Source organism: Austrofundulus limnaeus, unplaced genomic scaffold (genome assembly GCF_001266775.1).
Source record: "Austrofundulus limnaeus strain Quisiro unplaced genomic scaffold, Austrofundulus_limnaeus-1.0 Scaffold180, whole genome shotgun sequence".
NCBI classification, from domain to species: Eukaryota; Metazoa; Chordata; class Actinopteri; order Cyprinodontiformes; family Rivulidae; genus Austrofundulus; species Austrofundulus limnaeus.
In genome coordinates this window covers 384,213-397,643 of record NW_013952582.1, presented here as the reverse complement: position 1 = coordinate 397,643, position 13,431 = coordinate 384,213, and the positions used below count along the sequence as shown (strand labels likewise).

Sequence of the window (13,431 nt, the reverse complement as noted above, 5' to 3'; positions counted from 1 at the left end):
TATATAAGCAACAGACACTACAATATGTGACTTCAGGAACTCAGCTAAAATTTGTGTAAGATTTTAAACTACAGCAACTGGTGTTTACAGAGAGCATAGGCAGTGAAGTCACTGGTGCACAGAACACATGTAAATGTAAATGATCATGACAATGAGAACTAGAATAACTGGAACTGAAGTGAAACCAGAAATCAGCAGCCCTCACGTGGGCCGGCTGGCTAACCACAGCTTGACTCTGAGTCAGATGATTTGAGTCTGAGTCGTCTCTCTACTTTTCCATTTTTCAGTGGTTGCACACCAGCTATGCCGAGCACCTGCGCAAGTTTTTCGCCTGTGAAAGAACTCGTCGGCATAGAAAGACGGAGAAAACTGACAAAGAAGCTTTGTGTTGGACAGAAAAACAGAGTGAGTATGGAGTCATATCTTGCTCAGACACATAGAACAGGTTTGTTAGGTTTACACTGCAGACACTTATTTCAGTTGCTTGTTAAAGAAACAACACATTTGTGTGTTTTTACTGGTGTAAGGTTCTTGAGCTCATGAAGACTTTTCAGTTTTGTGTCTAAGGTCTGTAAGATTAATAATAATAAAGGTTGTGTGTTAGCATATGGTCTTCATCTTATGCTGAAAAATGCAGGAGTTGTAGCCATTTTAGTTAAACCTTAAAAATAGTTACCATCTATTTAAAAACTGCCACATCTAATGGTATCTTCTGTATAAAATTGACAGTGTTATGGTTATTTTTATATGCCCTGTTTAAGACAAGATGTATCATGCTATGATGCTGTCCATTTGTCTGTTTGTGGACAGTTTCTTGACTTAATTCTTAAATGTAGAAATGTCAGCCTGCACAGCTGGATACCTGATTTGTCAAAGATGAACCCCATTGATTTAAAGGTCATGGGGTCACAAGTCAAGCTCATGGTGACCCCTTTAAAACCTTGTTTATTCTCCAACTTGGCATCTGACTAAGAAATGTCAAAGCCATTGTTCCTATCTGTCCATCTAGAAAGCACACAGTATGTTGTCCGTGGTGTAAACCCAGAAATGTCAAACTTGTTTTTGCTGGGGGCTACATGAGTGTCATGGTGGCCCTCAAAGGTCCAGTTGTAATTTTGACCTTAAACAAAACGTCCATTCCTCGGCTCGTTGCTACAGCTGAGCTGACAAACAATAACAGCTCCACCTGGTATTTCCTACATAGAAACAGCATTTTAACACATCCTCTTGTAAACACTGAAAAGTACTATGAGTACAACTGACAGAAATACTATTGAAAGTGAAAGTAAGAGAGTTTTACTCACTAGTGAGTTATGGTGAGCAGCTGCCGTCTTGAATTCTGAACTCTCTCACTTCAATACAACTGGACCACAGCAAAGTAGCAAGAGAAAATGCAACTAAATGGAGATTTTACTCAGTGACTTCTGAACCCGTGCACCTCCATCTAGTGGTGGCATGCCGTCATAATGCAGTTAAAATAATTGCCTCATGGGAGATGTAAGGCTGCCTTTAAAGCAGCATTCGCTTATTTTAAGATATTAATACATCTTCGAAGCTCTCGCAGGTCACATAAAATGTTTAACGTGGGGTTTTAGGGCAATATATGTCATCGGAAAATGGCTCTGTATTGGATCTTATTTTTGTGAAACCTCTTCTACCAAATAAGTCTTATTTGTGTAGTTCACTACTCTCATTATAAAATAGTTTGAACAGGCTGGTTGTCAACAGATAAGTTCTTCACATTGTAGCTGATGGCTGCAGATTTGTGTTCTTACATGTTCTGTAACATGACTGTTTGTTGATTTACCCCAGGTTCCCAACCTTTTTAGACTTGTGTACCCCCTGAGCCATCTTGTCATACCCCTAGTACCCACTCTGTCAAACATAATGATGATTCTCCAAAGCTATAATGTACAAAAGCTGATGCTTAAAAGAAAATTATTTATTTTCCCCCCTAGAACATTTCATTCTCAGGCATTTTATTCTTTTCAACTCAAGTTAAACATAAAGATAAAAACATTACATTGAAAGTGAATAATTAATTAATTAAATAAAGCAGATAATGGCAGGTGCAGAAAACAGCAGCGTCCAAAATACATCAAATACCCCCAAAAGAGCAAATTCCATGAGATTCCATGTTTTATACTGGATTCCATTTTGTGTCAGTTGTGTGATTCCGTCAGCAACTTCCACATTGCAGAAATCATAGGGCCCTACATATCTCAGTCCTATTTTTATTTAATTTTTACACACCTGGGAAATTTTTACCACATACCCCGGCCTGTAATATGTTCACGTACCCCAAGGGGTACATGTACCCCTGGTTGGGAGTAACTGATTTACCCCATGGACAACATCATTATCAGTAAAATTAACTTTATCACGCCACCACATTCTTGTATGTACTTTATATGCAAATATATTCAGGGCTGTTGGGTGAGGGAATTCATGCTTTGGGCTTTTATTATTCGGACAACTTACTGACAGACGTATTATGAACCATTGGCGGTACTCTTGTTACGTTTTGTAAGACCAGTCTGCTAGGATAAAAATTACTGACTCCAAACTTTCATCAGCTTTAGATGCACATCCAGTGATTATTTCCAATCATTTTAAAACAAAACTCTGGCACAGTCTGTTACTTATGATATGAACACAGGCTCAGCTACTACCAGACCAACGTTTTGGTCAATAGCTATTGAACTGATTGTGTTATAGACATTTGCTTGTGTTTTGGCAGCCACTTATATCAGATGACTTCAGGTTCTTTAAATCTTTAATCAGACAGACAAAAACATTGAAACTTAATTTTTGCCTCTTGGTGGCAGGTGATAATGAGAGTTGGGCTTTAAATAGCTGTAAGTTAAACCAAACTGCACTCATAAGCTTTAGTGTCTAAACTTATTATTGTTGACATCTCACATTTATGTATCATAAAGAGTATATATTTAAACAAGAACTGCATTTACGTAATAACATTTTACGATTGATTTTCAGTTTGTCTGCCTCAGAGCGTTCCTGTGGAGATAATGTGTTCATGTCGTTTTCGACTCTCACGGTCAGTAAAGGTAGCAGTTTCCAGTCTTCTGTGTTTGTGTTTCATCACACACTGCTACCTCAACTACACAGCCACGAAACAAACGTCACACACATCCATCCTCGGCCCGGCACTCCAGGATCCCAGCTGTCCCGCTGGATTTTACAGCAAAGAGGAGCTGGAGCCTCGCCTTCGGAGGCCTCCCCAAGATCCCCGGGCGCCGGGCGCGCATGGCAAACCCTTTGAGTTCCACTTGGAGACTCCTGAGGACCGCCAGGTGTTGTTACAGGGGTTTAATAAAAACCAGTTCAACCAGTTTGCAAGTGATCACATTTCCCTGCACCGTGATCTGGGTGAAGACACTCGTCCTCCAGAGTGAGTGTTCCTCCTGCTGTTACTTATTACCTGAACAGATCATACAGGGGGGGAAAATGTGCATCAAAGCTTAACTCTGAGTTTGACTCTGACAGATGCTTGGAGCAGAGGTTTCTGCGATGTCTCCCAAACACCAGCGTGATCATAGTGTTTCATAACGAGGCCTGGTCTGCCCTGCTCAGGACTGTTTACAGCATCTTGCACACGGCTCCCGCTGCTCTGCTCACTGAGATCCTGCTGGTGGATGATGCCAGCACAGACGGTGGGTGTGTGTGCTGCATGGAAATCTGTTTTTACTGTGTGTTGCTGCTGGTGCAGAATATGTTACTGAAGTTTACAGAAGAAAACGTCCAGCGGTAACCTAATTTGTGGTTAAACACGTGATAAGAAATAACAGAAAACCCACCCACCTGCACCAGGAAGTAGTTCACTAATATAATAAATTTGCTATGGCAGCCAAAAAAAATGTCTGACTCATAAAATTCATAATGAGGTTCAAAAGTAAACAGTTATCTAAACGATAAAACTTGGATTATAAAAATGATAAAACTTTATAACAAGCGATAAATCAATTCAGCACCTGAATGCTCTGTTCACTCTGCACTCTTACAGGTGCAGAGACATAAAGACATTATCATTTGCCTTATCTCTGTGATAATTAGTTTTTAATTTAAAATTAAAAAACCTCAGCTAAATTTTTAAAATTACTTTAGCTAAAAATGCATAAATGTTATTGTAGCTGGCCCAGTTCAAATGGTCATAAATCTGATAATTATTACTCCTTAATTGCACAAATCGAAATGAGTTCAAAGTTCCTTTAAATTTCACAAAACATTAGTCAGGTGATTGGTGACGTAAAAGGTAGATATTATGTAGCTTTTGAACAGGATGCAGCTGGAGATGAAAACTGACTGATACATAATGAGTTACAAAATAATCATGAAATAAAACCGGTGCTAAAAAGAAAGTGAATCACTAACAAAAGCTAAAAGTTTGCAAATTGCGGCACAACAAATAAAGAGTTAACAAAGCATAATGTGGTTTCCCTCAAGGAGAAAAAAAAATAAAAATCAGCTGTTCTGATGTTTAATCTCTTTTTCTGTATTACCAGATAATAACTGCTGCTGAAAGACAAACAAAACATTTGTCACAAATAAAACCTGTACTTTCCTTCCCACCATCTTTAGATCAGCTGAAGGCTCCTCTGGATGAATATGTGAAACAGCTGCAGATAGTTCACGTTTTACGTCAGAGGGAGAGAAAAGGCCTTATCACAGCCCGGCTGATGGGGGCGTGGGCTGCTCGAGGGGAGGTCCTCACCTTCCTGGACTCCCACTGTACGTATGACACTATGCTGAGCACAATGACTGTTTGAAGGCACTACATCTGTAGATTACTGGAGGGAACTTCTTTCGTTTAATAGTGTGGAACTAGCTCTTTTATTAACTTTGGAAACCATTAGAGCAGGGCTATTCAAATGGTGGCCCGCGGGCCACATCTGGTGAGTGATCAAAGTCCGGCCCGCCAATTGGTTCATTCATCTCTGAAGCCCCAAACCCCTAGTTTTAGTTAGATATACAGTAGACGTGTGTGTTATTTACAGAAACATCAGAATCTTGGCTACAAGCTGGTTAAAAAAACTTTTCTATGAACACCCAAGTCAGTTAAAACTACAAGCAGTTGAAGATAAAACTATGAAAATGAAAATAAAATTGGTTTAAAAATATTGTAAGTCAGAGATATCAAAATATTTTTTGTGTTAAATATGTAGTATCCTTTATTTAACCAGGAAATTTACTCATTGAGATTTAAAAAAAACCTCTTTTCCAAGAGTGACCTGGCCAAGAGGAGGCATAATGTGTTATTTTTGTTTTCGATGTTTTATTATCACTACTGTCATTACATAGGGTTCAGTATGTTGTATTCATGATTAAATGCAGCAAAATAAACTACTTCAAAGGTAACAGATCTTTATAATATTGGCTTATTTACATAATGACTTTAATTGCTGGATGTTGACCTGCATTAACTGTGGCCCCCGGATCAATTTAGTTGAATAGCCCTGCATTAGGGGATGAATTGGCTTCCATTAAATTAGGCTTTGCCAACTTTAGGTGTGCTAACAGCATTGACAGGTTTGTGTTGGTCCCACCAGTCATCATCATCATCATCATCAAATTTATTTATTAAGCACATTTTAAAAACAACAAGTTGTCACCAAAGTGCTGAACACAAGGCAAACGCCATTATAAAAGTAAACAACATTCTTAAAAGCATAAAAGATAAAAAACCCAACAATAAATATATAACTCACAATTAATCAAGAATCTGAGAGAACAGGTGTGTTTTTAATAGAGATTTAAAAACAGGAAGTGACGGGGCCTGTCTAACGTTGTGGGGTAGATTGTTCCAAAGCTTGGGAGCCACAACTGAAAAAGCTCGATCTCCCCTCAGCTTCAGCTTGGTTTTAGGAATGTATTATGAGTTAGAGAAGCTAGCTTTTTGGTTAGCTGTGCCCATCACCTACAAGAACATACAGTAAAAAAAAGAAATTCAGGCTATCTGTACAGTTTTTACAGATTTTCAACAACTTAGATGTTAAAATTGACATTTAGCTCTTTATGTGTTAACGTGTAGGTGAGTGCCTCCCTGGATGGTTGGAGCCTCTCCTGGCTCGAATTGCAAAGGAGCCTACAGCTGTGGTGAGTCCACAGATCACCTCCATCGACCACAATAACTTGAGGTTTCATAAACCAGTGCCCAAACCTCAACGCCACAGCCGAGGAAAGTTCGACTGGAGGCTCAAATTTGGATGGGAGGCTGTTCCAAAAGAAGAAATGAAGCACAGAAAGAGTGAGACGTGTCCTATCAGGTCTGATTCAAGTATATATAAACACATTATAAGGATTAGAGACAATGTTATTCCTTTAGGCAGCTTTAATATTTGCTTTGAGCTCAGCTTGCATTAGCATTTTCTGTTATTTTTAAAAGTAGTTTAAAGATAACGCTTCTGTTGTAAATGATTTGGCTAGAAGTAAAATAATAATTAAAATTTAAATCACATCTCACAGAACTCCAACCTTTGCTGGTGGCCTGTTCTCTGTCTCTAAATCCTACTTTGAGCACATTGGAGCTTATGACGAACAGATGGAGTTCTGGGGAGGAGAAAATTTGGAAATGTCCTTCAGAGTAAGAAGTTTTTCTCTTATGCATCTTGTTTTTCATCCAACAGGATTTCCATGGCATATTTTTATTAATTGTTTTGGGTTTGCAGGTCTGGCAGTGTGGAGGCCGTTTGGAGATTCTTCCTTGTTCTGTAGTGGGGCATATTTTCCGTAAGAAAAGCCCCCACACATTTCCAAACAGCAGCTTCGCCATCGTCCGCAACCTGGTGCGCCTCGCCGAGGTCTGGATGGACGACTACAAACAGGTCTTCTATCGTACCAACAGAATGGCTGGTTCCATTTTTAAAATGGTATTAGAACAAATAAATTATCGTATGGTGCAAGATGTCACCATTTAAATGAAAATTGCCTTTTGGTACTAATTTTGTCATATTCTTCTCAGAACTCCTTTGGAAATGTTTCTGAACGTCATAAACTCAGGGAAAGATTAAAGTGCAAGAACTTCACTTGGTATTTAAACAATATTTACCCAGAAGCATATGTTCCTGATATTAAGCCAGTAAAGCATGGGCAGGTAAACTCTTTAATTTATTTGAATTTTTGTTTTTCTTCGCAATATCTTCTTCTCTCTGTTCTCTCTTCAGGGGTCTCCACAGTGGGGTCTCCTTGTCCATCTCCTTGTCCATCTACCCCCATGTCCTCTCTAACTGCATCCACATACAGTATCTCCTTGTTGTTTTTTCCTGACAGCCGAGTCTCTTAACATCCTTCTACCAATAAACCCACTGTCCCTTCTCTGGACATGTCCAACTGGTCTCTAACTTTATCTCCCAGTAGTTCAACCAGGTCTGTACCTCTAGCTCTGATGATCTCATTCCTAATCGTGTCCATCCACATCACTGCCACTTCCAGTTCTGTCTCCTATCTTTCTACTCTAAACCATACAACATAGCTGGTTTCACTACTCTATTATAAACCTTTCCTTTGATGTTTGCTGCCACTATTTCTCTCTTTAACAAGCCTAACCTGCTGTACATCCTGTCCAACTTGATCTCTCTGTCTTTGTCGATACAAGTGCTTCTCTCCCTTCTTAGTGTCCAGCCTCATGTGCAACTCGTCATACATCGTCTGTTTTGCCTTTGCTACCTCCCTCTTTGCCCTGTATTTCATCTCCTTATGTTCCTGTCTACTCTCTTCAGTCCTCTTACCGTCTAATTTCTTCTTGGCCTCTGGATAACTTCATGCACTTCATTATTCCACCACAAGGTTTGCCTAAAATCGTATCTTTGTCCAGAAGACACACCTTCGTACCTGTCTCTCACTAATCACTGTTGCTGCAGAAGCCCAATCACCCGAAAGCTCTCTCTTACCACCCAGAGCCTTTAAACAATCCTCTTTGAACTCCTCACCACTTCTTCTTATTCACTTTACCATCTGATGCTGTCTGGCCATGCCTTCCCCTGTCAAAACATTACAGTCCTCAGTCTTCCTCAGGTTACCTCTTCTACACAAATATCTCTCCACTGGCACGCCCACAGAGTGAGGGACACACTAGCCATGTCTCCATTCAATTTTATTGTGAATTTTAAGCAAACTTTTAAAATGTTGCAAAAAGGGAAAAAACGTGAATCAGACATGTTTCCATCTACTGGTTTAGAGCAAATCAAACTGGCTACGCAAAGTGTAATCATGCACATTTGTTGGCCGCATACGTCACTGCCCTACGCAGAGGGCTGTCCCAATTCACAGGCTCCTTCTCATGCAGCTGAGGAATGCGGCCTACAAAATCTCGAAAATCGAGGATGCATCAGAGTATCCTTCCCAGCTGAGGATATTCCAAGAGTCAGTGCACCGACAGCAAACTAAACAGAGAAATAAAGACAGCGGAGATTTTACTTTGTTACCAAGTCAGCGTAGTTTGGAAATTCATCACGAGCCGAAGAATTTGTTTTTAAAAGTAATTTTATCAGCTTAGCTGATGAAATTCATGCTGCAATAAGATGTTAACTAAAATGCAACTGCAAGTACTGACTGATACTGGAGCTAAGCCCAATTTATTTATTTATTTATTTATTTATTTATTTATTTATTTATTTATTTATTTATTTATTTATTTATGTGTAACATTTTAACTGTGAAGTTATTCTTCCAGTGAAAAGACGTGAATACACATCCCAACACATTTTAAGTCTGTTGTGAAATCCATATGAAACTGATCACTATGGTAATGGGGTAGGATGTGGTCACGCAAACCTACGTCAAGTGAAGGCTAGACCGTCTCATTTCACAGCAGTTGTATGCAGCCTACCTGGACTGGGAAGGACGTGGTCCAGGTGGGCCACGTACTCATGAGGATCCATCTCATGAATTGAGACACAGCTGTTGTGTCGTATCGACAAGTATTAGCACTTTCCTTTTCACCAAACCCCTCACTTCCTCATGCCCTCTGTTTCCTTCATCAACATGTCAGGTTTGCTCTGATCAGTGGGCACTGCTAACCAAAAATTAGCTTTGCAAACACTAAACTACTAAACAGGCAAGAAAACTGATGGATGCTAACTGATAACCGCTAACTCAAGATCTGTAATTAGAGCTGTATTGTATAACTCCCAAAGTGCTTTAGGGCATTTCTTCCTCTAAAATCATCTTTCTGACCAAATTACAGTCCAGCCAGTGGTTAGGTAACATTGAGTTGCACATTGGTTCCTTTGCTGCTTTTTCACTTGGTCTCTTTACACACATCTCTGCATCATGTCAGCCAGCTTTACACCTTTGCCTGCCTCATCATTTACCCAGACTTGGGACTGGTACAACAGATCCAATGGCTCCTATATTTTTATCAGCATTAATATCACAAGTTAAATAAGTTTCAATAAAATGTTTTTATACAGAGGTGCTGATTCTATGACTGATAATAAGTGTATTGATTTGTTGTTTCCTTGCATAAAGTTGGAAAACACTGCTTGGCAGTGCAGACTGGATGCTAAAAGGACAAAAAAGCAATGGGAGCCCGGTCAGAAGGTCAAATGTAACAACCGAGGGAAAGCACAGGTATGTTATGTTTTCAACCAAGAAACAGATTAGAATAGGTTTCCTCCTCTTTTCCTCTCTCTTGTCAAACATTGAGGCCAAATGATTGAATCCTGTAATTTTAATCCATTCCTTTGACATGAACAAACTGCAGGTTTCTGTTGGCTACAATTTCTGTTTATCATCACAACATTTAGTCATGAGGAAAAGAAAGTTCTCCCTCTTTTAGTGCCAGGATTGTACATTTTTTCCCCCACTGTGATCAAAATGATATGGTCTTTTCCAGGTTGTGAAATTAATCGTCAGATTGCTCATTACAACTAAGCTAAGAGAAAAAAGTTACATGTAAAAACTAAAATAACCTTTGCTGCTCCCAGATGATTTAAGATTTATTTCGAAGAACTGTTTTCCCATCAGTGGGTCGCCTCTTTAAAAGCAGAAATTTTGACAGTTTGCTGCTCTGGAGCATGCTGACAGTGCAGAGGAGTGAAAACAGCATGGCCTTAGAGAAATATCTGTTGTTGCCCTGAAAAGAATTAAAGGTCTTTTCAGAACAATTTGGAGTCCATCTCTCTACAATCTGAATGAGTATTCACATGTGGAAAATATCTAAGCCAACTAGGTCCTCCCAAACGTGGACAACTCTGCAAATTCACCCCAAGGTCAGATGCTCAAAGAAATGTCAAAAATCAACAACAGACAAAACAAGAGCTCCGTCTCAGACTCTACAGTTAGTGGGGTAAAAGTTATCTCTTTAAAGTGAGAAAGTACACAACGTTCACGGCTTGTTTGGAGAGGTTACCAAGAGGAAGCCTCTTATCACTAACAGGAGCATGGCAGCAAGATCTGAGCTTGCAAAGACGCATCTGAATGATTCACAAGACTTCAAACTAGAACAAAGTGGAGATGTTTGGCCACAGTGCGTCTCCACGGCTGTGAATTCAAGTGGTTCTCATCGATTCAGCCTCGGCCACATGTGTCTATTTTCAGTTGCTGCGTGGTTTTTGGATTCACCTCAGCGGTGGTTTCAGGCTGCTCAAACTGAGTAAGACCCATTGGTCGCAGGTGATTTTAGCGTCAGCAAACTGCCCATGACTGAGAACTTGCAAACTTATCCTGGAGAGAGGTGCAAACTTTTATAATGATTTTAGGAGACGGGCGCGTACAACTTGAGCTTGACAGTCTAAAACAAGCAGATTTTGGACAAACTGCACACATGCGTTCATAAACAGTGCCATGACATATTTTAAGAGCTGAAGTCTGACTCCTGGATGATAAAACCACAGAGTGAAGGACACATTGTACGTTTGAGTAGAACCAAACAGACATGTAGCAATTAACGTGGGACTTAATGGATAAGGTGCTTAAGTTTGGAGAAAATCAGCTGTAAAACATGACGGAGTAGGAGTGGAAAATTTGTAACCCAGTTAAAGCTGAATCCTGGGATGAAAGGTTTCTGTGGTTGACTAGAGTCCAGGGTGTACCCTGATTCACTGAGGGCTGGAAACAGGCAAACAAGTGGAAGGATATTTAGTTTATTTTAATCTCCTTTAGCATCTTATTGATTTTAAAAAGCAGTGACCATGGCTGGAACCAGATGGGAGTCTGACAACATTTATCTGAATCATGTAAACCAGTCTTTCTTGTCATTTCATGAACTTATGTCGGTTCAAACGGTAAAAACCTGAGCTGCTGGTCATCAGCCGTTAGCAACACCTACTTGAAACACTTGGACGTTGAACACCGTGCCAGTTGCAGCCAGGTGGCTACATCAGAACCACACAAACACGGCTTCTCTCTGGCAAACAGATCCCACTGTTTAGCAGATCAGCTGCCTCTGCTGCTGTTGTTATTTAAATACAGGAGCCTTTTCTGTCAAGTGGACTTCAACCTGCGGCGTTCCCATAACCAACCCTGTTACGGTTATTACTACAGTGTTAGACAGTGGGTTGGAATTTAATATTAAACAGATTTCCTTATCTAAATATAGTGTTTTGTTCTTTCTAGTATTTTGAGTACACGTCCAAACAAGAGATACGACTCAGTGCTGGTATTGAGATGTGTTTGCATGCAGCCCAAAGACAATCCTGGGTCACTCTGGAACGGTGCCGTTTGAAGGAGAAAACAGCACCAGGCCAAGTTTGGGTCATAACACAGGTACTTCCACCTTATTTGAACCTGCTGCTGCAGCTCATGTAGTCACACTGTCCTTGTTGCAAAGGGAAGTTAAGATCTTTAGTTCCTCATTCTCACCACTCTGTCTCTAAAAGCATCTTTTAAATGCGCCAGATGATGTTTGACCTGTTGCACTGTTGTTTGCAGACAAACCACGTGCAGAACCCCGCTTCAGGTAAATGTCTGACAGTGGCGGGGGCCGATGTGATCTTGGCGGACTGCCAATCCACTGGAAACATTCAAAGTTGGGTCTTCATCTGACAAAAGGCATGGGTTTATGGAGGCGGCTTTTTGTTCCTGCATCAGTCACATGCTGTTAAAGCAGCTGGTTCCTGCAGAAAGTGTCGACTGAAGAAGAAGAAGAAGAAGAAGATGTGGGATGAATCCAATCTTTTATCTGAGCTTAAGTCATTTAAAGTTTGTCCAGATCACAACTATTTCAGGAAGGTTCATCCAAAGTTAGAGTCTTTTTCTGACAAACTGCTCTTTGTTCTCATGTCCCTGTGAGGAGGCTCAAACAGGGGAGTCTGTCTTTGGGAAAACAAAGAGGGTGTTTTGGAAATTCTGGTTGCTGAACCCTCAGATCAGCCTGGACTTTAATTGTTATTTTGCACAGAAACGTGGCTGTGATCCTTGTCTCTTTAGTTTGGAGTTGCAAAAGAAAGAGTTCACATTCCCAGGCCCATCCCGCCTCCCGGTTGTCCGGTGGACAACCAAGGAAAAAGGACCTAGATTAAAGTTAGTCGGTGTTCATCATTGTAAAAACGAATGGGAGAAAAAAACTTGTCTTGGGATTAAACTGACGGTTCTTTCACCCAATAAAGAGAACCACAGTCAAAGTTTTACCCGATCAGAACAGAGCAGGATGGGTTGTGCCGTCTGACTGACAGCGCTGCCTTTTCTTTTCTTTCTCTGTGGGTGGGGGGTCAGCTTCCCTCAGCTCAGGTGAACACCTCCCAGGAAAGCCCTCAGCGTTTCCTGGACTATTTTCCACCGAGGATTACATCGTATTTTATATATATATTATATTTCTGTTGTCACAGACGTAAACAATTCAGGCCAAGTCATGTGATCGTTCAAAATTATAACGTGTAATATCTCATAAATTATTGCAGCGCAAACATCCGTTTCAACGGCACAAGCCTGCTCAAACAAAGCACTACAAAATTCGACTAATTTGGTTCATTTTGGAGCGAGCGGGTGGGAGGGCGACCCCTGAAGGACACTTACAAATAATCTTTAATCTATAAAAAACCATAGCAGCACAAACGACAATTTCAAGTGCACAAACGCGCACAAACAAAGCACTAACCACCCATCCAATTTGCCTTTTTTGTCTGTGGTTCATTTTTTTGGGAGGGGTTGCCTTCACTCAGCTATGTCAACCCCTTCAGACGTTGACCTGTATAATGAGCATCAAATATCTGCAGCCTAATTTTGGCAAAAAATCCATATTCATCACACGTTGGTGGAGTGGAGGTGCAAGCAGACTGCAGCTGCACGGAGTGGGTTGGGGGGCATCTTTTAACAAAGATGTGTCTGCATTTGACTTTGATTTTCTTCTAAAATCACAAAGTTCTCTGAGTCAGCTTCAGGTCTTTGTAATTAATTATAAATATCTGCTAAATTTAACTAGGTGTTTCAATCTAACCAGGTGTTTCAATCTAACCAGGTCTTTCAGTGCCTTTA

At 40.4% G+C, this 13,431-nt stretch overlaps 1 protein-coding gene across 1 annotated transcript in view; it reads left to right on the top strand.

Moving 5' to 3' along the window:
- The window catches only part of LOC106524251 (polypeptide N-acetylgalactosaminyltransferase 6), a 14,370-nt gene extending 939 nt beyond the window's left edge, over positions 1-13,431 (top strand). Inside the window, exons 2-12 of the mRNA XM_014017979.1 lie at positions 288-405; positions 2,998-3,412; positions 3,508-3,674; positions 4,600-4,749; positions 6,050-6,284; positions 6,484-6,601; positions 6,687-6,887; positions 6,980-7,111; positions 9,487-9,588; positions 11,575-11,724; positions 11,890-13,431. Of these exons, the coding sequence (XP_013873433.1) occupies positions 288-405; positions 2,998-3,412; positions 3,508-3,674; positions 4,600-4,749; positions 6,050-6,284; positions 6,484-6,601; positions 6,687-6,887; positions 6,980-7,111; positions 9,487-9,588; positions 11,575-11,724; positions 11,890-12,003 (1,902 nt within the window). The 3' untranslated portion in view covers positions 12,004-13,431. The remainder of the gene's footprint in view (positions 1-287; positions 406-2,997; positions 3,413-3,507; positions 3,675-4,599; positions 4,750-6,049; positions 6,285-6,483; positions 6,602-6,686; positions 6,888-6,979; positions 7,112-9,486; positions 9,589-11,574; positions 11,725-11,889) is intronic.